Raw genomic sequence first — 11577 nt, forward strand, 5'->3', positions numbered from 1 at the left:
AATTATTGGAGTTAAATCCCAATATATTCTTGGTGGCCAGGGGGAGGAAGCGTTCTGACAAGATCTCCCGAGCACGGATTAGTCTGTGGGCCTAGGAAGCTTTTGAGGACATCGTGTGATTGACAAATCAAAAAAAAAAAAATTATTAAGATATATGCACATTTTTATATTTAAGATAAGATTAGCTAAAGCAAGTTTCGAGTTTAAATTCTCATCTCTCCATAAAAATAAATAAATCAATGATAGCATTTATAGTATAAATGTGAGGATGAGTACTCTATCGATCGATCATTTAAAAAAAAAAATTCCTGTAAAAGTTGACCTCGTTGTAAAAATTCTTTATACATAGGAGTCATGTAAAAAGACAGATAACCCGGAGTACGTGTGTTACCACACCGGTCTCACCCATGGGATAATTGAGTGAACTCATTCGCTTTCACTTTGGTCTTGTTCTTCTAATCTAAAACTAACCTAAAACCATGAGAATTCTAATATACTCTTGTAATCTTTTGTGCATAATTATAATTTTTCAATGCAGTAGAATACGTCACATTCACACACGCGCTACATCGCACTTAGAGTCGCATGTAGGGGCGGATAATTTTTCCAGCATAAGTATATAAACCAGTTTTTGGAATGAGTTGTTCGGAAAGACCGGCATGTGAATATAAAGGCCAATTACATATGTGAAAAAGACACTTGCACCTGTTGCACAAAAAACAGACACAAATCGCTTTTGGAAATGTCAGGGGAATTAAATGGTACAAGTCACATAGGAGAGCAGTTATTTGTCCATAGTAGCTCGACTTAGTTATCTGTGGATCCTTTCACTTGCTCAACCTTGACTAAATTGGCAGAGCCAAGCCTCTTCCTCAAAGCCCTAGTCAAGCAAACCGAATCAAATCCATCCCCAATCACCTCCACATGATCTCTGTGTTCACCTTGTATTGACACTTTGTTTACACCTGTTTAATTAGTACAATTAATAATTAAATAACAGTTCGATCGATTTCAATGCAACTACAGGAAGTACGAAATTCATGGATGCATACCAGGTGCACTTGCTGCAATTTTCATAGCCTTGGTTCTGCATTTGTCGCAATGAACTTGCAACTTCACAAGTATCTTTTGCTGCACAATGCCGTATAAATAACAACAATCACAATCCAATTTCCAATTTGGAAAACCCGTTTTAAATTTGTATTAATGAACAGTAATTAACCTTCACAAAATGGAGTTGTGATAACAAGTACATATTTGAAACTTGAAAGGGCTTACCATCATCTTCGAGATAGAGTACTGTGAAATGGATACTAGCTAGCTAGCTTTTTGAGTTGGGATGGAGAACTCTATGAATCTATTGCAAAATATGAAGTAGGATATCACTATCTATGCTGTGTTAACGTTAACATCGCCCCCAGTACTTATATAGGGTTGGAAAACTTCCTCTACGAGTAGTTTCCTGGTAAAATTATTATTTTTGTCATTTTCTGAGTTTGAAAAAAAGTCAGAAGACTCAGAGCAAAAACCGCGGTTTCCTTGACTCAGGTCAACTTCAGTGTTTGAAAATTCAGAATGTTCTCATCCTCTTTATGCATGTACGAACATTTTCCGACAACCAATGAATAGATTGTTAAATTACCGACGTGAAGAAAGTTTGGGTCAAGTCGCCCATAATTGTCCACTTAACACGTGGCAAACTTTTCATTCACTAGCCAAACCCATCACCACGTGACTTTGTTTACCAGCCAAAACCCCTCTCTCTCCTCCCATATATATATATATATATTTATTCAGTCACACACTCACCCGAGACACACATGGTGCCGCAACGGAAGGGAAGGGTCTTCTGCCCTTTCCCATTAGCACACCACCATTCCTTTCTCATCCACTACACTTCATCTTTTATTTACTATTTTCTCAACAATTTCTTCCACCATTCCTTTCTCATCCACTACACTTCATCTTTTAGTTATTATTTTCTCAACAATTTCTTCTAGAAATTTAATGACTCACTCAAGATTCAAAGAATCATCATCAAGAGCATCACACCTCCATTTTGCGTAGTTTGGTGAAGAAATTGTTTGGTTCATACTAGCCTATAGCTAGGAGTGACTAAGTCAACTCTCCTATCTCTTCCTTATCATCTCTTTTATATTTTGTATACTTGATACACATTTATGCAAGACTACGTATTATTGTCAAGATAGGTAAGTATTAAGTCCAAAATTATCATACCACAGGGATTAGTGGCTAACCCACAATGCTTGGATAGTCAGAACTAAAATCACTAAGCAAAGAAAAGAAAAATAAAAATAAAAATACTAATCTAAGGCAGCAAGCCTTAGCAATGCTCGGCTTTGGTTCTCACCAAAGCCTAATCAAAACTACGAGTTTAGTGATGGATATTTATAATGGGTCAAATTTGTCACTGAAAATTGTAAATTAAATTGCTAATAACTAAATTGCAAGAATTTAAATGAAAGTTTTAACTAACAACTAAATTAAATAAAGAAAATAAAAGTAAGAAATAGAAATTAGGTCACTAGGGTATTTTCCTAGCCAAATTCAATGCACAAGTATGTTCCGAGACGACAATGGTGAAACAATTCATAATGGCATCAAGAACCGTATCCAAGGCTTTTCAAGGCTCATGGGTCAATAGATTTCTCATATGGTATTCCTACTCCCGATCAAGGGCCGTAGAAACTCTATTGGGACAATCTAGAGCCTTGTCAGGGCCTCTAGTTGCACTAAAAGGTGAAGACTCCTAGAATCAAGGTTCTCAAGCTAGCCAATACGGCAATCGAAATTGGTATTGTAACTAATCATGTTCTAAACTAGTCTCCTAATTAACAATAAATTAGAGAGGAGATTAATGGCTATTTTGGGATTGCTGTGACTTTTAAAAAAAACTGTTGCTGCTGTGTTGTAAGAATAATCAGCTGTGGATTAAAACATTTTTGTGTTTGCTAAATAATATTTTTAAAGTTGCTGCCAGTACATAAAACAACTCCATAGCGTGTTTTGATCTACAGCAACTTCTAAAAGCAACCTCTGGGCTGCTTCTAAAATCTGCTGCCAGTGACATATAACTTTCAATTAAAGCTACTTTTTATTTATTTACCAAACACAATAAAATCTAAAATTTTGAACAAAAACTGATTTTTTTAAAAAGCTAAGCTCCCTAATTTGTTTTAGACATGCTCATCTACACATTCAAGAGTTAATCAAACTCCTAAGCATGTATCTAAGCCAAATAATATAGATTAGAAGATATGTCAAACAAGAAATTAAAAACCATTAAACCAAAACATATTTATTACATAAAATCTATGTTAGGGCTCAAACCCTAGTTTCGTAATGGATAACTCACAACTAGGGCTGTCAATTCTGACACGACCCGAAACCCGCAGGAAATAAAGCGGGTTGAACCCGCACAAGTCGGCGGTGGGTCAACCCGCCATGACCCATTTAATAAATGGGTCGGCCACGGGTCAACCCGCCAATACGAAGTGAACCCGTATAACCCGATTGTGCTATGTTTCTTCTTGAAATTTTGGACGTTTGGAGTATTTGATCATAGGATTAGACAATTTGAAATATTTCTCTTTTTAATTATTGGATTTAATTATTTATAAATTATATATAATTATTTATATTTTTCGTCTTATCGAGTTTTTAGTGAATTTAATCAATTTATATATTTTTTTAGTTAAATGGGTCACATTGTTAAATGGGTCATTTTATGTAACAAAACACGACCTATTTATTAAATGGATTAAGCGGGTTGGAAACGGGTGACCCGTTTAATAAATAGGTTGGGTTTGAGTTTAAATTTTTGACACGATTATTAAATGGGTTGAGTTTGGGTTTATATCTTGCGACACGACAAATACCTTAACTTGACACGAACCCAACCCGACACGACCTATTGACAGCCCTACTCACAACCCATCAGCAAAACAACAATATACATCAAATTACAATAAATTAAATAGAATAATTAAGGTAAAGAGAAGTGAGAAGTTATAAGGACAAGTCACAATTGTTATGGAGTAAATATGACAAGTCTTGACTTATGCATTCTCACTTTTACCTAAACTCAAATTTTAATGCTCTTTAATAAATTGATGAAAATTTGCCGGTGAAGTCTGTGAGGATGTGTGAAATTGGTTGGGCCTGCCCCTTTAAGTGGTGCGGTGCTGTTCCTCAAAGGATAGAATTCTCTCTCTGTAGAAGGGAATGAATGAATATATATATATATATATATATGTGGCTACTGTGCGAGAGAGAGATTGAATGGGTGGCTCCAATTAGTCAAGAGAAAGAAAGATAAAGTTCTGCTGGTCTTTATAATCATCGAGTCAACTCTCAGCCATGTGTTAAAAAGTGATTAGCTAATGGGTTTTTGTTTAAATCCCACGTGATGGCAGCAACCTTTCTTAATTGAAACCAAAGCTTAATTAAGTGTAAAGCTTACGTGCTGCATGTTGCAATTTACATGCGCCGCGCAACATTTTGTATAGTAGGTTCCTCGTTGACATTGGCTATGTTTGACTTCATCGTCCATCTTGTCCATTTACTAAAAATTTTATTTACACAATTTCGCACAATTTTATCTTGATTTCCGTAATTCTACTTATTTCCTACACAATAAATAAAAAATATATTAATTACATTATAATTGGCTCAATGATTAGCTTATTTATAGTATTTTAGACACAATTACATATATATAAATGCTTGTAATCAATCTCTCACTATATATATATATATATATATATATATATATTTCCTTGAATAGACTCACTTTTGGATTGCATATTCATATCTAGATCGTTTAGTTTTTAGGTCTTAATGTACAGATCACATCTGCAAATTTTCAGCTAAATTGATGATCGTTAAGGCATTGAACTAGATTAAATCAATGAACGAATCGAATTTGTCCAACCTAAACCGTTTGTGTTCATAATTGTAAATCACAGTTATGAATGTCTTAACGATCATCAATTTGGCTGAAAATTTGAGTACAAAATAGCTAGCATTGCTAGATGTTCTTACTCCTCCTATTGTTGCATTCGTGAAACAGGCCTACCACGTGCTTGCATTAAGAAGTAAGGACTCTTGTGTCGTTAACTTCTAATACCTTAGAGCAAGTCCACGCGTTGTCAAGAAATGTCAAGGTTGAAAAGTCAAGGCGTCGACCAGTCAAGAAACTGTTCACTGCCACTGGACATGGGTTTCCACCCATTCTGTTTCTTGACCAGTCAGTTTTACTGTTCATTGAATTTTGTTTCTTTTATAATTGGAAAATTGAAATAGATTTGATGTAAAAAGATGGTAATAATGGAGATTTATGGATAATTAATGTCATAATTGTGATTGTTATAGCTTTTCGGAAAGGGAACGATACTAGAAAATTGAAATAGATTTGATGTAAATAGATGGTAATAATGGAGATTTATGGATAATGTGAAGACCCGAATTTTCATTTATTTGATTTTGTAATTCAATAATTGTTCGGATATTTAAATTATGAATATTGAGACTGTTTCGTCAGTCGTTTTACAAGAAATTTGGTTTCGAATCGATTTTATTTTCAAAATGAACGTTATTTAGGAGGGTCTCAAAAATTGAATTTTTATACATACATAATTTGGGAAAACTTCCTTAATAAAAGTTATAGAGATCGTCAATACGAGTTCATGCATATGTGGAACGCAAAAATCAAAGTTCGTATGAATTAGTTATGAATTTTTGAAAATTTGAAAATTTTCTATAAATTGCAAAAATTTCTAGTCCTTTTTCATTAGGACAAATTTTTCCTCTTTTCTTCACTTTCACCCTTGAAACTCTCTCTTCTCTCTCCTCCGCGTCTCCTCAGACCCGCTGGGTCCCGACCGACCCGACCCGAGTTTTCCTGCTCCGTCGTGCGTCCTCCAGCAGCTGACCCGGGCCATACGGGCTCGCCTCGGCTCGCTCGTCCTCCCCACGGTAGTGCCTCACCTCACCACGCAGCCCAGAAGGAGATCTAAGGCCTCCCACAGGCGTGTGACATGTTTCGGCAGGAATTCCAGTTGTTTTCCGGCATCTTCTCGGGGACTGGGGCAAACGCGATCTGCTCGCTGGCGCTTCCTCATTCGTCTGTGTCCTCCACGCTTCCTCTCCTCCTCATCTCTCTCTGCGTGTCTGTGGCTGACGTCATCCACTTTTTCTTCTGGGCCAAGCTGGCAGCTGGTCAGTCTGGGTCAAGATTTTAGTCACGCCCTTGGCTTTTTTTTTGGACTCGGTCATGAAAAGCCAAAGTTTGGCAGGGCAAGATTAGGCCGGTGGAGGGATGTTTTTCCTTGTGGCCGGTCAAAACAAGACCGGCAGTGGAAATGCTCTTAGGACTCAGTCATGTGGAGACTGCTAATGCCCTTACCGAGGTGTTGGCACTTGACAACGATGAATTGGAATTCAAGTGAGGCTGGGGATGCTCTGGAAATAGTAGTAACTTGACTTCCCCTCCTTCCTAGAGTGATGTTATTAATGCTCCGCCTACTTCGACATCTACATCATCTCATACCCTGGAACCTAAGGTAAAGGTTAGGGTAATGGGATCATCTTTTAGTATTAGTTTGAGTTCTGAACATTATTGTCAATCGTTTGGAAGCCACCTTAAAGCTTCTTTAGTGTCTCGTATTACAATTAACTGTGTCAGCATGTAGTATTTATTTCATTGGTAGTAGTTGTCTTGACTTTATTTTGTTTTCTTTTAATTTTTTTTAGAAAATAAAAAAGAAAATGTAATGGATCAAAAACTGTTATTATAAAAAGATGATAGTAGGAGAGAAAGATGAGTTGCATGATCCTTTTTTATTTTTCTTAATAATAATTTATTTTGTGATTATCATAATTATCATCGTAATTTAATTGATCCTTAAAGTTTTTTAATTTTTAAGGGGCATCAAAGTAAAAAAAAAAAAATTGATTATGGTTGACAACACAGGTTTTCTTAGTAAAATTATAGATATAGAGGAAACAAAGACTCAAGGTGCTCTCACCCAAAAGAAAAAAGTGTTTTTGTTGTTATTTTTCATGCTTGAAATATTTTTCACTTTCATTTAAAGAAAAATGAAAAATAACCATAAAAAACAGATAAACCTAAACCCAAAGATATATCATCAACTAAATAAACTCTAGCAGAGCGGCGTGCCACCCTAGCTACAAGTTGTGCTTCTAGTTCGTCAGTCAACGGCGTTGTCCGGCTCCCCCTGGTTGTTGGTAACAAACAGATGGTGTTTAGAATACTAGTGTGAAATTGCAATGGAATCGTCAACAAATTTACTCTACATAATCTGTTGGATGTGGTAAGGAAAGAACGACCTCGGTTGGTGTTTCTCTCATAAACGCTGTGCACTGAGAAACAGATTGATACCTTACGTATCGAGATAGGATTTGACAATACTGTTGCCAAAGGAATGGCCGAATTTAGTCCGGGTTTAGCTTTATTTTGGATGAACGATGTTCCTCTTCATCTTCATCACTTCTCTACTAGGCATAGTGATGCATGGATCGGGGCACCGGGGGACCTGGATCTTTGGAGATTCACGGGAATTTATGGTTATGCGTCGACGACTAGGCATTATATCACTTGAAACTTGAAGAGATATCTGCACTCGGAGTCGGATTTTCCATGGCTTATTGTTGGGGATTTCAATGAGCAATGGCGGAATCAGGATCCAAAACCTGTCTAGACTAATTAGCAATCAGTTAAATTAGACTAATTTCTCTATAATTTATATATATATATATATATATATATATATATATGGTACAATGATGATAGCTCACAGCTTTCTATACAATGACGATAGCCCATAAGAAACCAAGCAGTATCAGCAGAGGTATTAAGAGTAAGTAATTCATTCCACAATTCAAGAAGCTGCTTTTCCTTTTCAGGATACATGTATAAAAATGTAATGTACTAGCAATCAGCATTTTTAGGATTAGAGAAGCAGAAAAATGAATATAACGAGAATGTTCAAGAACAAGTGAAATACTATAATTTATTTCATTCCAAAGTAATATCAAGCCACCACATTGCCCATCCGCTGGAATACAACAAGCATTACCAAAAGGAAGCTTAGAAACTAGCTTATCTGAAGCATCCGTATCGAGTCTAGTATCCATTAAACATAAAACATCAAGAGCAACTAAAGAAGAGAGAAAGGTTACTTGAGGGAAAAACCTGGCCGTGAACAACCACGGCAATTCCAACTTAGGATTGTCATTCTAAACTATTGAAAGAAGAAGGTTCTGCATTGGATTCTTTAACAAAGTCTCTGCCTCATTTACAAGGACTTATGAAGAAAGATCCAAAATAAGGAGTCACATAATCTTGACTAGAGGTATGTAAATTTATGCTAGAGTTGAATCTGGTAAAACAAGTACACCATAAGCCTAAGCTTGTAATATGCAGATTAACAAAATCAAGAACAAACACTCAAACAAAGAGCCAATTAAATTAATTGAGCAAAAGTAAAAGACAAACCTGGCCTTCACGAACTCAAAGCTACAATTAAACATTAATTGATAATTATCCAAGCTGCAAGCAAGAGCACAGTGACCAATTGTATAGGTAAGAACTTGAACCCAACTCACCGTCATAAGTAAAACCCAATTGAAGGCAAGGGGGCAAGGGGCTATCTGCAATCCTCAAAGCCAAAGAGGCGCGGAGCCATCAAGGAGTAGAAATAACCTCAACCCAAATGGATATCGAAGAGATTCTCTGGACCAGTGCTGCGTCTGATTCCAAAAATCCCAATTTTCCGTTGTTGCCATGCCATATTGTCTTGGTCTCCTCTGCGAAAAAACTGATGATCGAGAGATTTATGATTTGGTTCTTCAAATTGATAATCTCTGAGATAGAATTGATTGAAACCCGGCCAAGGATCTTTCCATTTGATCACCGAAGCTACCAAGAATCCCTAAGTTTGTGGGTTCAAGTCGAGTAGCTCCAGTCTCAGGATAGTTTTTTTTTTTTTTTTCCTTTGGGTATGGGCTGAGAGAAAATATACATATACTGTTTTTGGGTCAAATTCTTGTCTAAGCTGCAGCCAAGACATCCTACCATGTAGTTCCGCCCCTGTCAATGAGACACTATGCTCTCAAGAAAAAATTGGAGGAGCTTCAAGGAGGATCTCTTAGATGAATGAATTTCGTCAAGCGGTGACTGACTGTTCCTTGAAAGATATGGGATACATGGGTTGTCATTTTACGTGGTGGGATCACCAAACAAAAGAGAGATTGGATAGGAGCCTGTGGTTAGCTTCCTTGCAAGATATGTTCCCTTATTCTTGTACAACTCATTTGAAAACAGGAGCCTCTGATCATATGCCGTTATTGGTGGAATTAGGTAGGACACCCGGAGTGTTGAAACAGCGCTGGAGGAAAGGTTTCAAATTTGAGGAATTATGGGCTAGACATGCAGAGTGTGATGAGGTGGTAACAAAGGGGTGGTCTTTACCTGCTACGGATGACCCTATGCGTCACGTTTATTTGAAAATCAAAGCTACAAGCCATTTCTTATAGACTTGGCAGCAGGGTGTTTTTCAACATTGGAAAGTGGAGTTGCAAGTGGTGCAACAACGATTACAAACATTACTCAATACACCTTTCTCTAGGGCCCATGTTGAAGAGAAAAAAACTCTCACTGCTTGGTATCATGAATTACAAACAATGGAGGATATGTATTAGAGGTAGAGGAGTAAGATGGATTGGTTGTGGGATGGAGACAAGAACACAGCCTATTTTCTCCTTAGAGCATCCAATCGGAAGCAAAGAAACTCTATCACTGGTTTAACAAACAGTGAATTACAGCAGCTGATGGTATCGAAACTATTATCACAGACTACTATAACGAGTTGTTCACCTCCCAGGGTGTCAATGAGAAGGCTCTGAACATTATCCTGAATGCCGTCCCTCACAAGGTTAGTGAGAGTATGAACAGCAGGTTGATGGCACCATACGGATGAAGTAGTTAAAAAAGCAACATTTCAAATGCACTCTTCAAAAGCACCTGGTCCAGATGGAATGTCACCTTTTTTCTATTAGAAATACTGGAAGACAGTTGGCCTAGATATTTGTTTTGCTGTCAGAGAAGCTCTTAGCTCGGGGAATGTGCTTAGAGAGATAAATTATACGCATATTACTCTCATTCCAAAAGTGGAGAATCTAGTGGATATGACGCAGTTAAGGCCTATCACACTATACAATGTTATTTACAGAACATGTTCCAAGGTGTTGGCTAACCGGCTGAAGAAGATATTGGGTGATGTTATCTCCCCTTTGCAGAGTGTTTTTGTTCCGGGCAGGCTTATCTCGGATAATATGCTAGTGGCAAATGAAGTAGAGCATCAAATTCATATCAATAGAAGGGTAAGAGATGGAACTTTTGCTTTAAAATTGGACATTAGCAAAGCATATGATCGATTGGAATAAGAATTTTTGCGTTAGATGCTATTGAAGCTAGGCTTTGCGTCTGCATGGGTGGAGCTGGTAATGTCTTATTTGACAACAGTTAGATACTCTTTCAATGTGAATAGAGAACCGCATCGTTATGTAGTGCCTTCTCGTGGTATTAGACAGGGAGACCCTCCTTCCCCATATTGTTTACACTTTGTGCAGAAGGATAGCAGGTCTTTGATTTATTATTATTATTATTTTTTGCAACAGTCTTGGTTGCAAGGAGTAAAACTAGCTAGCTCCCACATCCCTAATCATCCATCACCTCCTTTTTTCATATGATAGTTCTTTGTTTGGTATGGCAACTACTGAGGAATGTCAACAATTCAGAAACATTCTCTACACGTATGAAGTTACATCAGGGCAGTGTAAGATTCAGTGGACTTGTCAATGTTAGCTGAAGTCACAACAACTTGTTGCTCTTAGTGCAGAATAAGCAATTGGACTTGACAATGATCTTTCAATTCAGATTTCTAGCTAATTGAGAGAAACTTACATGGTTGGCCATTCCTCAATACATTAGGTTCAATAAAGAATCTGTACATGAATTAGAAATAATGTCCTGTTGCTAATAGATTTAGGAAAACCTTTGAGGAAGGAGCCTAAACCAAAGCCTATATATAGGACTACTTGGTCCCTGCTCTAGCTATGAGCAATAACCATCAACTGAGAACTCATAACCTCTGCCCATTGCAGACTCTCACTAAAGGATAGCTCAGAGGAGAACCAACCAAGCGCATCAGCTCTCAAGTTCAACTTGTATTCTTCAACAATGGTTGTAGCTCCAGGTAAATCTGTGTTCTTACATTGAGTACAATTAACATATGCATGCATTCAGTTTAAAAACTTATATTTGGTATCAGAGCCATTGTGCTCAAGTAAGAATAAACTTTTGCAAAACTTATTTTCTTTTACACAAAATTTTACCAAAATCAGAGCCTAAAGAATATTTCTCAAAAAAAAAAAACAAATAAACAAACAATATGCATTTTGTTTAAAACCAAATACCAAAGGGGGAGAGAATTTGGACTCTTTTGATCCAGGGCTACTACATGAACCCGGCCC

General features: G+C 37.0%; 1 protein-coding gene across 1 annotated transcript; it reads right to left on the reverse strand.

The window, feature by feature from the left end:
- Positions 1 to 317: 317 nt before the first annotated feature.
- Positions 318 to 1386, reverse strand: LOC112193878 (heavy metal-associated isoprenylated plant protein 47). The gene is made up of 3 exons (XM_024334129.2): positions 1279 to 1386; positions 1053 to 1131; positions 318 to 965 (listed from the first exon to the last, which is right to left on the reverse strand). Exons 1-3 carry the CDS (start codon positions 1282 to 1284, stop codon positions 808 to 810), a joined length of 243 nt encoding a protein of 80 aa, XP_024189897.1. The 5' UTR covers positions 1285 to 1386; the 3' UTR covers positions 318 to 807.
- Positions 1387 to 11577: the final 10191 nt, after the last annotated feature.

This window comes from Rosa chinensis, chromosome 3, assembly GCF_002994745.2.
Source record: "Rosa chinensis cultivar Old Blush chromosome 3, RchiOBHm-V2, whole genome shotgun sequence".
Lineage (NCBI taxonomy): Eukaryota > Viridiplantae > Streptophyta > Magnoliopsida > Rosales > Rosaceae > Rosa > Rosa chinensis.

Coding starts and splice junctions, on each gene's coding strand:
- LOC112193878 (XM_024334129.2), bottom strand. Junction 966..1,052: donor AATTGCAGCAAGTGCACCTG/GTATGCATCCAT, acceptor CTAATTAAACAG/GTGTAAACAAAGTGTCAATA.